Below are 21,451 nucleotides of genomic sequence, written 5' to 3'. Positions count from 1 at the left end.
TGAAAATCTGCAAAATAGATAAAGGAACATGGGTACCTCCATGTGTTCCCTTATTTGTTTCCATGAGTATATGTATTTACTTTAGGCGATGGCATTTCAGAGGAATATTTGAATCTGGTGGTTTGGATCTATGTCTTAGCTGTTTGAGTATTATCATAATTTTCATGTTTTGGTCATGATATCAGCATTTGTCAACATTTGGTTGTAACTTAATTATTTACAAATTTCTTACTAGAACATTTGACCCTGCTCACTTACCACGTATCTGACTAAACCCAAGATTCAGTGAAGATCAGTTAATCAGCAGTCAATAAATTGCTGTCATGAGACGGAAATACCTGGTCCATCATTTCATTTTTTTAGATTTACCTGTAGAGATTCGGGTTAGAATTGATCTTCAGTAACCCATGCCATTGATTGGTGACTAACGGGTTTGGGTGGTCCTGGCTTTCTGACTTGGTTGACATGTCATTGAATCCCATTTGCATAGATCACGTTCATATTGGTGATTATTGGATTGTCTGGTCCAGACTCGATTATTTACAGACAACCGCAATATAGCTGGGACATTGCTGAGTGTGGCATTAAAAAACCTGATTTCTTCACTGATTTTCAGTGATTCATTCATCTGATTTTGACATACAGTTTATGTTTCCTTTTACACCAAAGTGAATCTGTTTCATGATATTTAGACACTTATTGCTCTTGGACATTGATGTTACATATTTCTAAACATCATTATTCATCTATGTATTCTTTCACATGCAATTTACCAATAAGCAACTCTTTGTTCCAACACTAATGATTTATGCATAACCTGTTAAGTGACTCTTCAATATAAATTAACTTAACATCCTATGAACCACAGAGACTGATATTTCCGATTTCCCTGTTGTGCCCACTCCCTAGTGCAGTCAATACAGGAAGTGTTAGATGTTTAGTGTGGTTGTCCCCGGTTACCGGTGCATTATTTTGGACAATGCTGTCAAAATGTTTGTTGTCTTTCTTGATGCAACCTACATTTATGTCTCAGTGTTTATGGCCTGAAGTGTTCACAAAATCAAAGACAAACTTTATTTATAAAAGGGTCGTAAGACAAGCTCGGTTTTATTTATGCTGTTAATTGAATATTTGGGGCATATAAGTTAGGTCTTTCAGACGTGCTGGATTAGGATTACTGTTTGCTGGATTAGGATTCCTGTTTGCTCTCAGTGTATCTGGCCTTTTAGGAGGGATTTAGGTTAGCAGGTTACTTGGAGTATGGATCTTTAGATTTATTCTATTGTAACGCAAAATAATTAACAAGTTTTGGTATGTCTTCTGCAAAGTGGATATTCTGTAGTTCCAATACTTCAATTTTAACAGTAACAATTTTATCACAAAAATTAATTACTTTTTCTATATTAGCAGATAGGTTGTTTTTCAAGTTTCTTTCTTGAAGTCTTTGCGTGAGATATAACCAAATCCTTTGAATGATTAATGAAAATGATCACCAGCCTCTAACAAAAACCATTGAACCCTGTAAAACCAGGGATTGGTTGACTAGTCATAAACAATTAGAATTCTTGCCTATGTCTGGCTCAAGAGGAGGGAAGATCAATAGTACTCTTTTTATTGCACACATATGAACATAAATATGAAACATTTCTGTCATTGATTGATTCCAGTTTGAAGTCGGATGATGCAAAACGTATATTACTTGATGTAGAACAAACAATGCTTCAATATTCATCAAGGAATGTGTTCAATATCTTCAGCCTTCCTTATAAATCATAACTTTGATCAATATATCAATATATGACCATGCTGATTTGATTGACTAGAGGTCATTAATTAAAATATTAACGTTATTGATTTTGGAATGGGATTCTCATGTTGTCAAGGTACAGTCAAAGATGTTTAGGTTGTGTCTCATATCTCATATCTCCTGAGACAACTGACTGATATGGTACATATTCTTTAGATTTGAATTTGGCCTCATTTCTTGACAAATCTCTAACAGAAAGCTGTCAAGTTTTCAATAATGCACTTAAGGACTTTTCATAGATTATTGAATAGAGGAAGGAAAAGTTATCTGACTACAGAAATATATTTGCAGAGGAAGATTTATTTTTAATAACAATGGAAACATCATTTACCTTTAGAATTTAGTGCTGCAAACTCTACAAACACATCATTATTCCCTATGATATCATATGTGATTGAGAAGGTTACTTTCAGAAGTACACAGATTTTGGGTTATGTCCCTTCTTTCGTAAGTTCTCTTTGAATAAAAAGTGAAAAACGTCATTTTTTCACTGTAATGTCTGGCTGCTTCAAGGCCGTCACTAACTCAAACATGCTATTTCATCATAGTTGAGATCCGGGTTGACTGAATTGACACGAAAGCGGGAAAAAGTTGGTGAGTACCCGTGGGGTATTGGGGCTTACCTTCTGTCTCCTAAATAAGATCAGAACATGAACTCTCTACAGAAGGTGATTAAACTCAATTTAGTAAGTTTGGCGACAGATCTTTTAATAGATGCAATGACGTCGTATTATTGGCAGTTATTAACATTGGTAAAATGAGTTCAACTGTCTTATTCGCCAACTCACTCAATTTTCTGTGGCCATAAATACTTTTGTCATGGGGCTTCAGTTTTATATGTTACCGGATTTTTGATGCCATTCTTCTACTCTCACACAACTTACTCCCAACTTACAATGTGTATTTTCTTCGAAACTCTGTGAAGTATATCGTAAAACAGATTTATAAAGTACTGCAAACAGCATATTCAGAATCGATTCTTGTTTAGTGTTCATGATTGTAATTGTTATGATATGTTTTGTCATATTTTTGATCTGAAAGTTATTGTAGGATGGAGAATGATTGACCTCTTTAGTGATGAAACCAATGTCATTTTGTCTGACCTGAACTGGGTGGTTACTGTGCCCTGAATATTCTCAAAGTTGTGTCAAGACGTCAATACCTTTGGTGTAGGCAGGACAGCAGTCCTGTTGACAGTTTGCCATTAGGATTGTAGTCTCAGCAGTTTATGTATCAATAGCTGTTTCATCAGCTTCTGTGTTGCCATAACTACATCAACGCTGCCCTAGCACTCACTTGTAGTTCTTGAAAAGAAGATAAATAATATGTGGCGTTAGTCCTTAGGAAATCAGCAACATTGAATAAATCATGATACATTGCCAAGATCAAGTATTCATGTTACTGTATTTTCAACACTTGTTAAAAAGATCGCAATATGAAGCTGAGGCAACTTGGTCTGTGTAAATTTGAAGTATGGAACAGTCGATAAAATTTTGATTGATTATCTTTTGTATACACGAGCGATTAATACTGTCGCCTGGCTACCACGATGTTGGCAGATACTTCCAGCATGAACTAGCAAATAGATTCATTTATCTTCTAAAGGTGATATTGATTAACAAGTGTCTTAAATGTTTTGTCAGGCGTAGCAATTGACATAGGAATCATCGAGGCGTTGACATTAGACAGTATTGGCGGCGATCTTATTGGTTAGTGGGATGAGTCTTGTTGATTGATGGATGTCGTCATGGAGATAGGAGGATGTTTGTTTTTTTGTGGAGATGCGCCAGCATCTGGAATTAAATTTCGGAGTTGAGTTAAGAAACGGTTTGTAGTTTGTTGGTGTACTGAAAGAGGGATTATTTGGTCAAATGGTTTAATGGTGGAGAATGTCAGACTATAGCCAAACTGCAGATGGGCCAGATGTCTTGGTTCTACGGCGTAGTGACACACTCTTTAAGGTAACATGTCTTCAACGCTCTTTGGAGAATGGTTGGATTTTAATGACAGTTGTCATTCCCATAGATGTATTTGTATATTATTTGTTTGAAAACAACAAGTCAAGGGGGAAGTCTTTCAGATATTTGGAAAGACTTGGATAAAATTTGGAGTAATTACTACAGAATATGATAGAGTTTGTAATATTTTTTCAATATTAATCAGTACACAGATATTCCATTTGCACTTCACCATGATATTTGTGATCAGTATTTAGTTTAGTTTATTCTAATATTAGCTGAGGAAAATGATGAAGGATGTTTCAATAGCATGACAGATAAACTAGGACAAAATGGAAGAATCAGTCTTTCTCAACTCAACTCCAGAGACTTTTGGGATGTCTAACTTTTGGGAGTAAAACTTATATATCAGTTCTGAGTGCCTCAATGGAACGTTACATTGAGACTTCCCAATTCTGTGACATAGAAATGGCAACCCATACACTTTTATCATATATGTTATGAAAAAAATCTAAACAAAATATGCAATTACGTTGATAGCAGTAAAAATAAATGAATTTTTTAAAATACATTAAATCGATTTAACAAATAGCATATACTCGATAACTTTCTACCACATTTTACTCAGTATCAAACTATGTGTTGATGCGTGGTAATGATACAGGCGACTAAAATTTTAATATCAGGTTTTTGGAATATCTACATATTTTTTACTGAATATGAAATTCTTTGGAAAAGTTAATACTAATTTTGGCAAAAAAAGATACTAATTGGGCTAAATTAGGGTTGGCATCTCATAGTTTTGAGTTTGATTGCTGATATACAAAAAATATATTTTCAGTATATACCTTTTTTTTTGTTATGACTTTTACTTTTTGATCCTGGCAAACTGTGAAGTAAAACTGTTTTACCCCCATTTGGTTTGAAATGTTCTGTACACAAACATAATACAGTACTGGTAATCTCTTCTCCCAGGTATTACGCCGAGTCCTAAACAAACTGATTAATGTGCTAATATCACAGGATGCCAGCATCGCCTGGCACCGGACATGATGGAGAGCCATGTTCAAGAATACAATATGGTAGGGAATGGAACAGGAGATGGTGGGCTATGAATGAGGCCAAGTAACAGATATAATAATCAATCCAAAACCACCCTTCAAAGAGTTGGTGTAAAGGCTCCTGTTTGAAACTGATAAACTGGAATAAACAAAATGTGAGGGGTGACTTGATGGAAAGAGTTGTCAATATTGTAGCTAGTAATAGCAGCAATTGGCAGTGTAGAAAGTTGAACAGCAAAAACAAAAGATTCCTTGTGATTCAATTTGTTTGTTGCTCAGGGACACTGTTCTATAGAAGTACTATACAAGACTTCATTCTTCACAGTTGTGTGTTTAGGGAGGCCACAAGTTGTAAGTTTCAGATTGTAAGACTTGCCCGAAATATGTTGTATTGTTACAGAAGAAGTCATACTGAAATGAAATATGTACCATTTATGTTGTTGTTTAGGCTGCAGCCAGCAGTATTCCAAGTTTAAAATAGCAGCATAAATGATGACAGATAAACTAGTTCTTATGGTTAATAGATGTGAACCATTTTGGTTTGTTTGCTATGGAGAGTTAGCCAAGAAGGTTGAAACGGTACATTCTTAACATGGTACAGTAAGTTTTTGGGTGCTTGGCCTTTGGTTCGGTCCGTATCATTTCAGTATAAGAGATAAGATCACAATGCAGAAAATTGACAAGAACCAAACATTACATTGCTTAATAACATGAAAAGAAATAACCAAAAATTTCTAATTTAGAATAGGCAAAATTGCCAGTTCTATGACTAGCTAGAAATGACAGTTCGAAATCAGAAAATACAATTTTTTTATTGCATCACAGTATACCAAACTGAAGGCAAAATACTGCAGGTCTACTAATACGAAGGTGTACTTTTTCACCCCTATTAGGTGACGGACAATTTTTGAGAACATTTTATGAGTGCTGTGGCTGGTGGTGGTGCAGAACATTCTTGCCCTTTTGCCAGCACCTGGTGTCTTCACCGGGGGCTTCTGTCATGAAGCATACTTTACTGAAGTTACCTTAACTCCCATTCTTTAACATTGCACTATGGTTCCCGTAGTGTCACTTTCGATCACCTTAGTGCTTTGTGAAAGGAGGCACTGGTGTGTTCAATGATGTGAACTTTGTCACAGGTGGACTAGTGTTTGGTATATGTGATCAGTCATAAGCTTCTTACATTATATGTAGGTGCACTGCCATACTTTTGGATCTGATCATGACAGCATCATGTTGCATCCTCTGATACCATGGGGAACCTTCATTCTTGTCTTCAAGGTTTATCTAGATCTGTCCGATGATGACTGTCTGCTTTTGTCTACATGGAAGCATGCAGTCTGTGATCTTGCCTTAAGTTAGAGTTATATGACACTTATTGTTGTCCTGTAAGATCAGCCTAGGGTAGTCCAAGATCAAGGAATGAAACCTACTGAAAATATGTAGAGCAGGCTTTGTGCATTATACTAAGATTGCACCTATAAGACTGTAAACCTATTCCTAATTGCCATTACTATACCAGACAGTCAGGGTCAGCTATAAAGAACATATCCTGCCATATCAACGAGATACACATGACTGAAAAAAATGGCAGTAACTGGATTGTACGACTGATCAATATGGCTATGACAACAAGACTACAAACAGGGTGATGTTCTATGTCATAAGTATTTAATGAGTGATGATGTATTACAGGTGATATATAATCAATCACAGATGATGATGGGTTATTTTCACCAATGTCCGTCAGTCCTGAAGGCTACTTCATCATCAGTAAAAATCCACCATTATTGCTTGGGTTTCATGGGTTTATCTGACTAAAGCTCTGATATGATCAATATATGAGTGAATTTCCAAGTCGGATTAATCGGCGGGTGGAGGTAAGATAATTGATGTGAATATTTTAGCATGGATGATGTTTTCTATGTGTTAATCTGTAATGATTTGCCTTGTTGTTGATGTATCTTAAAAAATACCTAGTGTGATTTGTAACTCCACTTGCATTTAAGATGAACATTACTCTAATGTTGCAAAAGTGCATTCCCAAGGTGACTTATGGATATGTACTCTTAATTTTAAGCCCTTTCATGGCTTGAGCTCTGTTTGTGATGGCAAAATATTTGAAGTGTGAATCAATAATCTTGTACTGCATCAGTCCAAAGTGACGTATGGATTTGTTTGGCTTGCACAGTCACTTTTACTTACAGGACAATATGTCTGTAGAAAGTTCACAAAAAATGATTCAACCACAATACTCTGGTATTTGAAGGGCAATGAGTAGGCTAATGGTTAACTCAACAGGGGAAGAGATACCACGCTTTCCTTTGGCAGAACCTGGTTCGATTTGCCTCATTAGTGTGTTAAACCAATTATTGACATACCTAAAACCTTATTATCTCGACAACTGTGGAGGTTCCAGGTTCAAATTCTGGCCCTCATCAGGTAATGCTTGTATATGAGGTGAGTGAGTGAGTTTAGTTTTACACCGCACCCAGCAGTAATCCAGTTATATATAACTCTTGCTGTATTCAAACATGCCCCTAAGTGATATGCCATTTGAGTAAACTTAAGTCGAAGCTGGAGGTAATGCTATTGAGTGAGTGAGTTTAGTTATACGCCGCACTCAGCAATATTTTAGCTGTATAGTGGCGGTCTGTAAATAATCGAGTTTGGACCAGACAATCCATTGATCAACAGCATGAGCATCAATCTGTGAAATTGGGAACCAATGATATGTGTCAACTAAGTCAGCGAGCCTGACCACCCCATCCTGTTAGTTGCCTCTTACAACACACAGTGTCACCTTTCATGGCAAGCATGGGTTGCTGAAGGCCAATTCTACCCCAGACCTTCATGGGGATGATATATGAGGTACCTTAGAGGCTAGGTAGGGCATCACAGAAAATGTTCAGATCATCAATCACTACTTTTAGTACAGCCTTATTATACTGGAAATTACACAGGAAAAGAAATGCAACTCTGATATATATCCGAAACTTGCATTTCTTTGCTGTTCAGCATATTTCAGATCACACAGAAACTTCCTCATAAAAATGCCCAAGGGCATTACATTTTTATCCTGAAAATCCCATCTGGAATATTGTCAAAGAATTATTCAGCTGTGTGCAATTTACACTGTTATGGAGCAAGCATTTACCTCCTGATACAGTATATTTGTACTCTGCATATCATATTTGCATGTACAACTTAATATGGGGAAATGAAAATAACCATTTAACCCTTCAAACATGGTAATAATTATGCATAAAACCCAACATTATCAATAGTTGTCATTTCTGAATTTGTTTTACCTTGATACAAAGCATGATGTTTAAGGGCATTCAAGCATAATAATATGATAATAATGCTAAATTTATAATGTGCCTTTTCCATGTACAAGGCACATTGTGATTATTATTACCCCAGATAACCCAAGCTATGTCTGTGTGATTTTGCATGTATTCTCCTTTCAGATCCAAACGTTTTTCAGAAATGTTGATATATTTGTTAACTTCTGTTTCAGCTTGTTGATCTACATGTGTATGTAGTACCAGCTGACATATGGAGGGACCGCTACAACAACTTGCTCAATCAGTCCGTCACAGAAACTATATCTGTAGGAATTATCAGGTATGGACATACTATGTGCTTGATGTATTCTTTAATGTTTTCATGGATTTGATGGAGACTAGAGCTCCAGTTCTCTATATTTCTTGTAAATGATGACTGATGAGGACGGGATTGTTTCAGTTTGTGACCTGACTGAACTGGTCACAGTTTGTGGGTCATTCTTCAGGTCTTGACCATTTTGTCATTCTGATGCAAGGTTGTTGGGATATTGCTGACTTGCACTTATAGTATTTTCTTTTGATGAAGATGAAGTGGGGATTATTTCAATTCTGTAGTAGCAAGATTTCAATTTTGGATGTTAGTATTAGTTGTGGCTTTATTGTGGAACCAGACTCATGAAGATCTGGGTTAGAATTGGTTTTCAACAACCTGCAACAAACAGGACCGGTTGCTTGACACTTTTCTTCATACCTCAATAGCCTAGATGCATGCTCATGTTGTTGATCATTGGATTTTCTGGTCGAGACTCAACTATTTACAGGCCGCAGCTATTTAGCTGGAATATCCAACACTTTGTGGTGAACCCACAAACAAAATTATGTATCCAACACTTAGAGTGATCCTGAGTGAACAAATCCTTGTTAATTCCTTTAACTTCTGATATTCTTATTTCATCAGTGTTTCATGTCAAAATGACAAAAACATATCAAGGCAAGACAAGAGAGAATGTTGGTATGGTTATAAATAAGCGTTTGTCTCATTAAATGCACCAAGGAACATAACCCATGTTGTGTGTCCTGCAGTTCTCTTTTATAAGAAAGTGAATGAGATATCAACAATAGTTATAAAAACCCAGAAAAAACATCCACAAATAAATGCTAAATAAATGATGTTATGCATTGTTTGACATGCATTTGAATGGCAGCAGTGAAAAACACTTTAAACCACAGGAAGTAGTCGCCATCTCCCTCCCATTGTGAATGTGTCATACGCTTGTAAGTCTTTTGTGTACCTCTATCTCTCTATGTCCACTCAGATATTTGGATAACCATTGTAAGCCTCGGTTCTGATTATCTTGAAATTCTTACCACAATCAGCCCTAAATGATTCATTGGTTGAAATCAATGCTCAGTCACTGGAACAAACAGCAATTGAATCTACTGAACCAATCAACAGTCCTGAGAGATATCAAATCTTTATGTCATGCTTGTCAATCAGACTTTGCTTTTGAAATCACGTGTGATATGTACAGATTATTGATCTTGTCAAGATGTATTGACTTATCTTAATCAACCATGGTTTTATGTAGACTTTGATGTTGTGGACATTGTAGTTAAAAAATCATTTGAATGCATAAAGTTGTTTGTGGGTACATTATTTGGAATACTGTCCTAAGACTTTCTGCTTTTCCTCAGGGGTAAAATGATGATTGGATGTCCACTATGACTGCAGAGTCCATGATGGCCACCTGTGAAGCACAAAATTGTGACCTAACTGATTTTGCATAGTTAAAAACCAGATGGCCTTGACCTTGCTCACTTTGATTCATGTAACACTGGATGGCCTTGACCTTGCTGATTTTGTATGGTTTATCTCCAGATGGCCTTGACCTTGCTGATTTAGTGTAGTTTAATACCAGTTGGCCTTGACTTTTGAATAACCAGAACATTGACCTCTGTACAACAGCTGTTTTTCTGTACCAAGAAAACTGAGGATTTATGTTGCTAAAGTCTGTAATACTTGGTGTATCAAGAAGTATGAATTGGATACAAGTTACTGATGAACACTTGTATTTGGTCCAACAGCCTTTAACATTTTTGTTGTTTTTACAAGCCTAAGTGTTATTTTTAAAGCTGTCAGATTTCATTGCTTGGCCTTCTTAAATAACACAAAAATGTTGAATGTATTTTTATTTTCAGTCTGATTCCAATGTATTTCAAGCAAACTGAAACATATATGTATATGTGTCTTTGTAGGGTACAACCAGACGTCCGCCTGGCTGACCTCCGAGATGACATCATACAGCAGTTGGAGGACCTTGCGCCTCGAGAATATGTCTTTCTGCGCAGCGTTGGAAGAAGTCTCACAAGGGTAAGTCCTTTTCAGTGAAGAAGGATTTTGATGGCCCTGTCATCTGAAGTGGAACTAAACAAATGTCATCATGGATTCAAATTAGAGTTTCACTCTGATTGTTTCTTCATATGTATGAGGAGGGATTAAATTGTGCAGAATTGCAAGCCTGACAGTGAGACGTATGAACACAGGTTTGAAGCTTAGTACAATAGTGGGTTGATGCACTACATCCAGATATCAAATTTTGACTCATCGTGATGAAAAACATTATTGACCAAAGCCTGTTCGTCTCTCCTCTCCACCATCTTTGACGATATTTGTGGTGTTTTCAGATGCTATGGTTGCTGTTTTGTACTCTTGGCAACTGTTCTGGAAGTTTAGTTTCCTATTTTGGTTATATTTGTTCTGTTTTGGTTATATTTGTTCAGTTTTGATGTTTTGTTCACCGTTTGTATGGTAGGCCTGAATTATTACAGTTTCCAAGTTCATGGTATCTCTGGTTATCATGTTTCATTCCTGTTCCTGTTGGACAAAACACCCTCTGAAAAAAACAAACCTTGTCAGCATGCCTAATATAATCTGAAATTGATGAAAAGCATAATTTTATTGTGTGTAGTTTAGTTTCTGTTGTGTCCATATAACTGGTATTGAGTGTGTTCACATTCAATATGGCTGTGATGTGCCAACCATTGTCTTTTCACATCTTGTATTGACAAGGATTGTGACGGTGTACTGTTTTGTGATATTGTTGTACACTGTGTTTGAACATGATATATGGAACAATAGAGGGTAGAGATGAACAGCACTAACACATTAATCATCAAGGATTTCTGTAAACACTGACAGAGAAATTTGATACACATCCAATAAAACACTGGTCTGGCTTGATGTAACAGGAGATTACTACTATTAAAGCCAGTTAACCGATACTTATTAATTTGGACAGGATTCAACCCAATTAAGGACTTGAATAGCATATGTTACATTTGACCACTTTCTAAATGGCATTGTGTATTCATAATATCCTGATTAAGGATCTGTCTTGTAGATTTGCATGATAAGGCCAGACCATTTATATTTCTTGTTTTATGGATTTTTGTCCTCAGAAAACCTAAAGGCATGAGGATTTTTTTTTTTTAAATCACTAGTCAAAGTTATATTCAGAATTTGTACAATGGTCACTGGACAACAGTAAACTGGAAAGTTTGGAGTGTCTTGAGCTGATGGTTCGAGCTCAGCACATTTATGGAGCAAACTACTCAGAAAACTGCTGAAAAGCATGGCCAAAGACCTGAAAACAAAAATAACTTCCAAAAGGTACATTTTAGCAACTTGATGGTTGACCCGTCCTGGGAAAATTGTTGGGAATTCAATGTGCAGCTGTACAAGAGATTTTGAAGTGTTGAAACAATTAGTTCTTGAGATATTTTTTTGGTCAAACTTTGAAATTATGGAATTAATTTTGAATTATCTCCCTTTGCTATTGGGCCTAGCGCCTAGAGATTTTTAAAGGGAACATCTTCGTCTTGGTGACCTTCTGTGTAATGTTTTGTAAGCAATTCATGGCAATGGTGTAGGAGGTGTGTTTGGTACTGAAATTTGCAGAATAATACATAATAATAACAATCCGAACAATTACAATACGTCTCCTGCCTGAAGGCATGGAGCCCTAAATATACATCTAGTATTATCTAGATCAGTACGACAGAAGAAAACCTCACAGATCTCAGGACCTCAGCATATTGACATATTGCAAAACTAAGATACCTTCTATTTAAGAAGTCTGAATATTTCTTCAGCATGTATTCTGTCTGTATAGACTCACAGTTATTTTGAATGATTGAGAGAAGTTAGATGGTTCCTTTCATATATCAATATATCAGCCATAGAGCTTTACTAAATGTTCTTAGATCACTGCAAGGACTAAGTGTTGACTTGTGTAATGTATGTCAAAATATGTCAAATATTGATTTCCTGAAACAGGTTTATGGTGGAGAACTCCCAGACATTTTCGTTGCTATGGCTACATCATTAATGTCAATTCATATTTAGGCCCGACCAAAATCCATCTGTCATATATTTTCAAGAATAAGAAAAAATATTGAAACTTCCATGCTCAAAAAATAGAATTGTAATGTGTTTATTGGACAAAACTGTTAAGTTACTAGAATATTTTTTTAGATTGTTTTTTGCCCAATATACCCATTAGAAATTGCCAGAAGAAAAATACTTTATTAGTAAGAAGGGATATTGATGATTGGTGTTTTTATTTATATTTTGTTCCCTCCTGCTTTTACATTTTCTGGGGACAAAAATCCATAAAACATGAAACAAAATTGGCCTGGTCCTTAGTTCTGTGCAAAACTGAACAACAAAACACATTAATGCATAAAATAAACCATCCAACAGTTTTTATTCCTCTGCCAAAAACAGTAATTTAACACTTTCACACCTGACTAGTTACCAACTCCACACAAATTGTAGACTCAAGTCATGAAAGTGGTGTGAGGTTTATGATCCAGAGAGAATGAAGTTCATCTTTGACATTACTAACTCACCACAACAATGTAGCATGAGGTTTCATGATCCAATAAGTTCCGGATTGCTGGATAATTCAATATAGGTTTCGTCATGAAATGTAACCTTTGACTGAAGTTGTGAATAATGTGTTGCAGGTGTTTCTACATTATGGATTAAGAGGGATCATATTTGTATGGTCCTTTGTCAAACCTTATCTGGCTCTGTGACCTTGTCGGAATCCTTGAAGACTGTAATCACATACTGTATATTTGTCATGTATACATTTGCTGTTGGTGTGGCCAACCATCTGGGATAAGATAATTCTACGTCAATATTCACCATGCTGGGGTAGCCTTATGATTATAGCGCTTGCTGTCATGCTGAATGCCAGGTTCAATCCCCCTTTTCTGTTGTGTACATTTTGTCAATTTGTTTTCTCTGTTTTTCTGTGTTTTTAACTTTGCGGTAACATAGTATCATGAAATCGCTAATTCACTCATTTGTGAAGATCTGGGTTAAAATTGGTCTTCAGCACTCCATGCTTGTCAGAAGAGGTTTAGTGACTATCAGGATCATGTGGTTGAAGGATGTCATCATATGCTATTTTGGTAGATTGATGCTCATGCTGTTGATCATTGGATTGTCTTTCCCAGATTGATTATTTATAGATTGTCACCATGTTGCTGGAATATAAGTCCCTCATGTAGGCCTCTTGCCTGGACTGTGCGGACAATATGTTTTTGTCCTGAACATGCATGAAGATAGGTGAACCATTTCCAGAATTTTCTTAATGACCTGATAGTTTTAAAGTAATGAATCATCAATGTTCATATACTGTTCAGGTTCCAGTCACAACAGAGAAAGTTTTCATTTCCGTTAATAATATACGAGACATTTTTCAATCTTCCTGAAACAAAATTTCAGAAGTGTGTGAAAACCCAAATATTGATCTGATTTGTGGATCAGTTATTGATTTCTTTTGAGAATAATAGCTCAGTTGGAGGCGATGCAGATATTCCATCAAAGTAGACACTGATGCCTTTGGTCTTTGGAAATGTTTCTGACAGGGTAATAGTTTGTTCTACATAACGATGATGTCCATTATGTATGGGTGATTTATGGCCTGTGAATATAAGTGTTGGATATGGGTTATCTGTGTTACCTGACTGTTTGATTTTGAGTTTTAGTTTGACCCTACACTCATCAATATTCCAGCTATATGATTGCAGTCTGTAAATAATCAAGTCTTGACCAGACAATCCAGTGATCAACATCATATGCATTTGTCTACCCAATATGGATACAATGGTTGTCACCATATCCTTGGGTTGCTCAGGACTAATTTTAATGTTTTTTAATCTTCACATGTCATGGCTGTCATCCACTGTGTAAGAGTACTTTGGCTCTCATTCGCTCATATCAGTAAATGAAAACTGAGAGAAACAAGAGAGAAATGTGTGTGTCTGACATGAAACTTGTCACGTTCGTTTTGTTACTACACAAAACTTGAGTTACTAGGCATGTCTCGTTCAAAATAAGAAAACATACATGCAATTGATTGAATCTGGGATTAATTACCTTGAGCAAATCAGTTTCAATCAATATCAAAACATGTCCTAAACCAGCCAGCCAGTACTGTAGACTGATTTCCTACGAGTCAGTTGTTGAGCAGAACAGAGTGTTGCTTCTGACAAGTTAGTCAACTCTCAGTATTGAGTAACATGGAACTTTAATGGATCACAACTTTTTCATATTGTTTGTAGCAATGTCTATGGGTTATTCCTTACTCCTTCATCTGGAGAAAGTGCAGGATGAATAGCCTAGAAAATGTCATTGCAAACAATAAAGAAGTTGACTTTTAGTGATATGTAGAAGCTGTTGTAGATTGACACATTTCGTTGTGATAGACTGACATGTTTCGTTGCTATAGATTGACACGTTTTGATTCATATAATGATTCAGGGTCATTCCAGATCCAAGGAGGGGATCTGGAGGGGATCATTGTGTGGAAAAGTTTAAAGAAGTTTAATCCATGAAATATCTTGGCAATAAAGGAGTTGTTCTCCATAATGTTTCATGTCTTCCAGCTGCCATAGGAGGCCCAGTTGCGTCATGTGCTGCAATTCACTGTGGATTTGCATTATTTAACTATGCCAGAAACTCCAGCTTGTTGCTTAGAATCCCTCTTGGTCTTGATAGTGTTTCTCAGTTTGTCAGTATGATGTCAATCCGTGGGTTTCACTTAAGTGGCAAAACTTTCAGGACTGCCTCATTGCAGGCTTATACATTAAGCTGACATCTCGACAATTTTACAGGAAACTGTGCAAAAAAGTGTTAAACCCAGTTTGTTCAGTCATTCCAGTTTCTTGATACCTATCAAATCATGTGATTAGAAAAAAACAACAAATTTTCATGTTTTATCTTGCTACATCAATATTCATGTGTGGTTAAAGGGCAGGTAGGATAGTCAGGTGGTTGAAGTGTTCGTTTGACATGCTAAAGGTCTGAGTTCAGTTTTTCTACATGATTACAATTTGTAGTCTATTTCTGGTGTCTCTTTCGTGATATTGCAGGGACATTGCTCACTCACTCACTCACTATCTCACTCACTCACTCACTCACTCACTCAAATAATTATTATGAACAATGGCATTCACAGTATCTGCTCATGATCATATGCTGCCCCGTGCATTACAAGAGCTAGATCATGGCATAAGAACACATGCTATACATACTTCTTCTATTTGGGTTCAATGATCATTACATTTGTTTTGTAGCCAAGTGTATTAGTGATATGAGAAGGCTCTTGTTGCTTAACTCCTGTACAAGCACTGATTGTCAATCGTTAGACCCCCTCAAAGCTGATGACACCGAATGTGCTTGTCTCTGCCTCCAGGTAACCATGCAAGGCAATTATGTCAATTATTCTGCTGTATTTGTGGAGGGACTGTCTGTGTTTAGTCAGCACTAATGGTTTTTACAGGAAGGAGTAGAAAAGGGCAAAATGTAACTCAAACAGATTAAGTCTTGTAATAGATCATTTAATCAGATATTTGGCTGATGGTGATCTGGGCTTTTTGGCTATTTTTGGAGTAAACTCCATTTAGAAAGACTTCCGCCAATATTCCCTTTAAATTTCACCTGAATATATAGTCCTCATCTGATAAGGATTGGTTCTAACATGTTTCTTTCATTGCATCTGAACACTGAAAGGCATATCTTTAATTCTGGAGGGATACAGATGGAAGTCTTACCCTCCATTTATCTGACATTGGGATATGAAAGATATTACTGAATAGGATTATTGGAAATCAAAGTATACTAGTATCAGGTCTTCAGATTTTTTGTTGCCATTTCAAAGAAAGACATTGTACTGTTTAATATACTCTTTTGTACTATATAAGACTATTTCCCATTGTGATAAGTATTGCAATACTTAACTGTATGTTGTGATATTAAATTTGTGACAGATTTGAATTTTAAGTCCTCATAATGTCTTCACATTATAAAAAGACTTTAAATTCCCTGAATATATGATCTCAGATTGTAAAAATGGAAGCCTTATTTCAGATAAAACTTTGGGTTTCAACACCCATACAGGACTGGAGCAGAATGTTTGTCTTAAAACTACACACTATACAGGATAGATATTACAAAATAATAATTTGTTGATTAAAAGGTTTGATTTATCTCTGACAAGTAAGTCACAATGTTGCAGTTTCAAATTTGCTAGATGATAATAGCTAAATCATTACATATTAAATTTGAATCAATTTAGGCAATTATAAATAATTAAGGTAAAAAATAAAAAAGTGTATGGTGTAACTGCAGCCTGTTACATATTTACCAACACTGATTCAAAGTGATGTCAGAAAATCCACAACTGAAATAAGCTACACGTCTGAAGTTTGACTTTTGAAGAAATCAATGTGTTTCAAATTCATCCAAGGTGATTATATATCCCCGCTTCTGATCTGTATTGCTAGGTGACTAAGCCACATGATATCCGTGCCTTGTGTAGATATTTACTTTTACAGGTGTATTAATGGTATCGGGAAGTGATAGGGTTCTTGAGAAATCTACCAGTCAGTACACAACCAGAACAGGTTGTGAAGCGGGATATTACATATGTATAGGTTTCACTGCAAACATGTCCAGGCATTGTCACTGTCTGTCATACTAGATAGAAGTGTTCCAGGGTCAGTGTGGATGACTGTCATTAACTGCTCAATAACATCTGAAGAAATTTTCATATGAGTATTGTTTGGTTTGAGTAAAATGTGGGCATTTAGGAGATAAACATCATGTGTTGGCCAATTTCCAGGTGTTATTGAGTATTTGAAGCACGGGATACATTTGCAAGCAATGGTGTCAGCCACTTTGCAGAAGTGGGTATTGTATGGCTTGATCAAAGAAATTGGTATTGTAAGGCTTGATTAAAAAAGTGGGATATGTAAGGCTTTCGTTAAAATGCGGGTAGTTTTAGGCCTGTCTTTCTTAAAGCTTGAGTAAAATTATGGGTATTTAAGGACTATGTTAAAAAAGTGGATATTGCATATCTTGATTAAAGAAGTAGGTATTGCAAGTTTTGAGTATAAAGTAAACATTGGTCGTAATCACTGTTAAATATCTTTGATCTTAATTTGTTCTAATTACGTTCTAATTTTTATCAATAATAATACCAGATTTGTTGAAATGGAATTATAATGCAACCATATTCAGATTTGAACAGTTTAATCTCGCATCAAATTCACTGTACCACACATATGTGTACCTTGTGTAATATTTTCTACAAACACATTATGGAAAAGAAATACAAAGGACAGTCCTGTTATTGCTTGTCTCTTTCAGGTGTCGTGCATGTAGAGTGTATGTTTATTGGTAAGATGGCACTCCCCTCAGCTGTGAGAGCTCCAACTAGCCCAGTGTGATATATGGGACACTTAGGGTGGAAATGGTGAGGGTGATTTAGTGAGGAGAGGAGAGGACTGATTTACTCCAGATACTAAGACTGAGGGTATATGCTCTGCACTTACTATCTAGATAGGGCTAAAACTATCCATTACACTTGATAACATCAAGGAGATTTTAGGGGATAGGGGAATTCTCAACCAGGAGTAGTGAAGGATTTTCAGCATTAGTTACAATAGGCAATCATGACTAATTTTTTTATTGATTTTACCAGTGTAATGATATATGTCTAGAACTTTAGGTGTTTATAGGTTTATTGACGGGTAGCTGGAGTTTGTTTTGGGTTGACATGAGTTCAGGTTTATTTTTGTTGAGGAGAGAGTGGGTTATGTGAATATGGTTTGAAGTATAGTTATAGGTGGTGTGTGAGATGGTTTTGATGGAGGTGTTGTTCTAGAAATAGGTGGTGGTGGTGGTATGTGAGATGGGGATTGGCTATGGGACCACTGATGGTGGCGTTCAAGAAATTGGTTCGGGGTGGATGGAGGTGGTCTGAAATGGGATGGGTGTCGAATGTGGTGGTTGTTATTGGTGGTTGTGTGTGAGACAGGGATTGTGTGGTGGTGGTGTTCAAGAAATAGGTTTAAGGTGGATGGAAGTGGTCTGAAATGGGATGGGTGTTGAATGTGGTGATTGTGTGGTAGTGACGTTCAAGACATTGGTTTGGGATGGGTGGAGGTGGTCTGAAATGGGGTGGGTGTTGAATGTGGTGGTCGTTATTGGTTGTTGTGTATGAGACAGAGATTGTGTAGTGGTGGTGTTCAAGAAACTGGTTTGGTGTGGATGGAAGTGGTCTGAAACAGGGCGGGCTTCGGATGTGGTGGTTGTTATTATTGGTGGTTGTGTGTGAGACAGGGATTGTGTGGTGGTGGCATTCAAGAGATAGGTTCAGGACTTGTGTGGACTTGCAGGTGGTGAGTGAGAGATAGGGGTGGAGTATGGTAGTCAAGAAGTAGGTGTGGATGGTAGTGGTTGTGGTATGTGTGACAGGGATGAGGTATGGGTGGCCACTCTTTGCAATTAGTTGTGAAGTATTGCTTCACCAGAAACTAAATTCCTGGTTTGAATCCTGGTTTGGTCTGAGAATGTATTTGACTGTACCCGCTCCATACTTGTGTCTGTGGGGTTCCCATCTGAGACCTGCATTACTTTAACTTTAATCCTGTCTAAAGTTGATCTGCTGTAATATGATTAGAATATTGTTCAAAGAGCAATAAACACATCTTACTCACTCACTTAGTACCAGGTAAAGTAGAGTTGCCTCGTGGTTAAAGCATTCAAACGTCATGCTGACTGTACTCACTCACAAACAAACACATACATATGGAAATCACCTGAAACTTCATTTTTAGAGGAATAATTTGTTAAAAACTGTCCCCAGTATTGAATACCCAAATCTTTCAATACCAATAGCCAATGTTAGTGATAACATGTGGGTAAACATGTGGGCAAATGCTCCAAGGATCAAACATATATCTGGAATCTTGTCTGTCAGTCATGGCGTCACAAATCAGGATTGTGAGATAAAATGCTTGATTCACTTATCTCCATTTTATCCTTTGTCTGTTTGATGATCTGATGTAGATGTTCCAGAATGATCTAATATGATGTTAAAAAACACAAGCTATAATAGAAAACACATTATTTAAGAATGAGGTATTTGTAGGGTCTACTTCCATACAGCATGGGAACCTAGAGGTACCTCATTAGCCATACCTGACGTGGGTGCTGACAGAGAACCTTAGTTATCTCACACCATAGCTTTAACACTGCTTGGCTGTTTAACCCTGGAAAATAGCCACACAAATCACTGTTAATCCCTTGAACATGTACACCTCACACATTCTTCCGTGGCTAGGAATCAAGAGTTGTCTACCCAAAACACATACTGTTTGCCATCACCACCCAAATTTTATTCGTGTTATATAGGTATGATATTGGTAAATTGATTTTAAGAGCCATGTGGATATTGAAATCATGGTGATAAATGTTGTAGTGCTTAGTTACCAATAACAGACATGATATGTACATAACACTTATCAAACGTCACTGATCTATGACAGTTGTAGATATCAAATGTGTTACGCTGAAAGTGACGACCCTTCAGTGAATGTTGAACTGCCCTTGTTTTGAGTATCAAGCTTTAGATATGACGGTCATATTTCAATCAAATGAGTATCTGCTGTGTTATAAACTAATCCAATGCAAGTTACATTGTTTACCTGTCCATCAAGTAAACATATCAATGTTTGTAGCTCATTTCATCTGACACACTGAATTAAGAACATGTCATGAAAACAATTATACACTTTAATATTTGGCAGTAAAGATTCAGTGCTCCCAAAGAGCGGCTGTATTTTAGTGACTGATAATAAATTTAGAAAACAATCGAAACCAACTTAGGGGTAAACTTGAAAGTATGTTTTAGTTTGTCCTTTTAGTTTTCACCTGGTTACTTACCGGTAGTTGTAAGTTGCTAACTTCTGTTGGTGCTCACAGATGTCTGTTAGGGTCAGTCAAAGTTTATTTTTTGCTATGTTGACTTTTGAATTAAATTGTCATATTTCATACAATCCTTCCTCAATAGCAGACATACATAATATATATCAGGGCTCCATTCCCCACTTAGGCACAATGTATATGTCCCATTTCGGGTCTTCCCCACCATGATATTGCTGGAATATTGCTAAAAGCATTGTTACCGTATATTACCGCGTGTAAGTCGAATTTTGTGGACAAAAAAAAGCAGTCTGTAGAAGGGGTAAACTGAATTCCCTCACTCATTGACTTAAACTCCATATACCAATAAGAAAAGGAATATATATGTAGGTATTTATAGGTTTCAGTTCTGCTGTCTCTGCACAATGTTATTAACTGGACAGTAGAACTGGATTTTTAGTTAAATTTTAATTCAAGAATGTAACTTTTAAGATGTAATTCTGTTCTTTCCATGTAAAATTGATGAAAATTTACCTCATAACTGTTTTATAATATGACCTGTATGTTTTCTTTGTTTCAGTTAAAAACAAAGCAAGAATATACATTGAAAGTCAAACATTTTCTACCTCCAGTGGTAAGTTTCATAGAGCTATAGTATGATTTTCTGTACAGAATGTCCTGACTATGTTTTTTTTCAGTTTTAAGCGAAGACCTTTATCTTTTTTTAAAAGCATGAAATAACCTGATTATCTTTGTGAAATTTTAAGCATGGTGTTGTCGAGTTAAAAGCCAAAACCTTCAAATTGAGCAATTTTGGAAATAGAAATGCCTTGTAATTGAGTTCAAAACGAGGTGCCTAACGCAAGGTTTAAAATTGTGAAAAGACATTATCAGGAATATAACCATACAAAAGGCTTGCTGTAATTGTTGAACCTTTTCAAAACTTGTCACTGAGTTTGGAAAAATAATCAGTTCAAAACTCATGTTAGAAGAGTTTGTTATCTAACAGTCGCAGTGAGTGCCATTTACCATGCAATGTACAATAACTACCC

General features: G+C 36.3%; 1 protein-coding gene across 1 annotated transcript in view; it reads left to right on the top strand.

Moving 5' to 3' along the window:
• The first annotated feature begins 3,632 nt into the window (after positions 1-3,632).
• LOC137290973 (uncharacterized protein DDB_G0283697-like) overlaps positions 3,633-21,451 on the top strand; it is a 55,974-nt gene continuing 38,155 nt past the window's right edge. The window contains exons 1-4 of the mRNA XM_067822205.1: positions 3,633-3,768; positions 8,350-8,456; positions 10,373-10,487; positions 20,980-21,033. Coding sequence (XP_067678306.1) covers positions 3,697-3,768; positions 8,350-8,456; positions 10,373-10,487; positions 20,980-21,033 — 348 coding nt within the window. The 5' untranslated portion in view covers positions 3,633-3,696. The remainder of the gene's footprint in view (positions 3,769-8,349; positions 8,457-10,372; positions 10,488-20,979; positions 21,034-21,451) is intronic.

Source organism: Haliotis asinina, chromosome 7 (assembly GCF_037392515.1).
Source record: "Haliotis asinina isolate JCU_RB_2024 chromosome 7, JCU_Hal_asi_v2, whole genome shotgun sequence".
Lineage (NCBI taxonomy): Eukaryota > Metazoa > Mollusca > Gastropoda > Lepetellida > Haliotidae > Haliotis > Haliotis asinina.
Note: the sequence above shows the minus strand (reverse complement) of the source record. Positions and strands in the feature narration are given on the sequence as shown.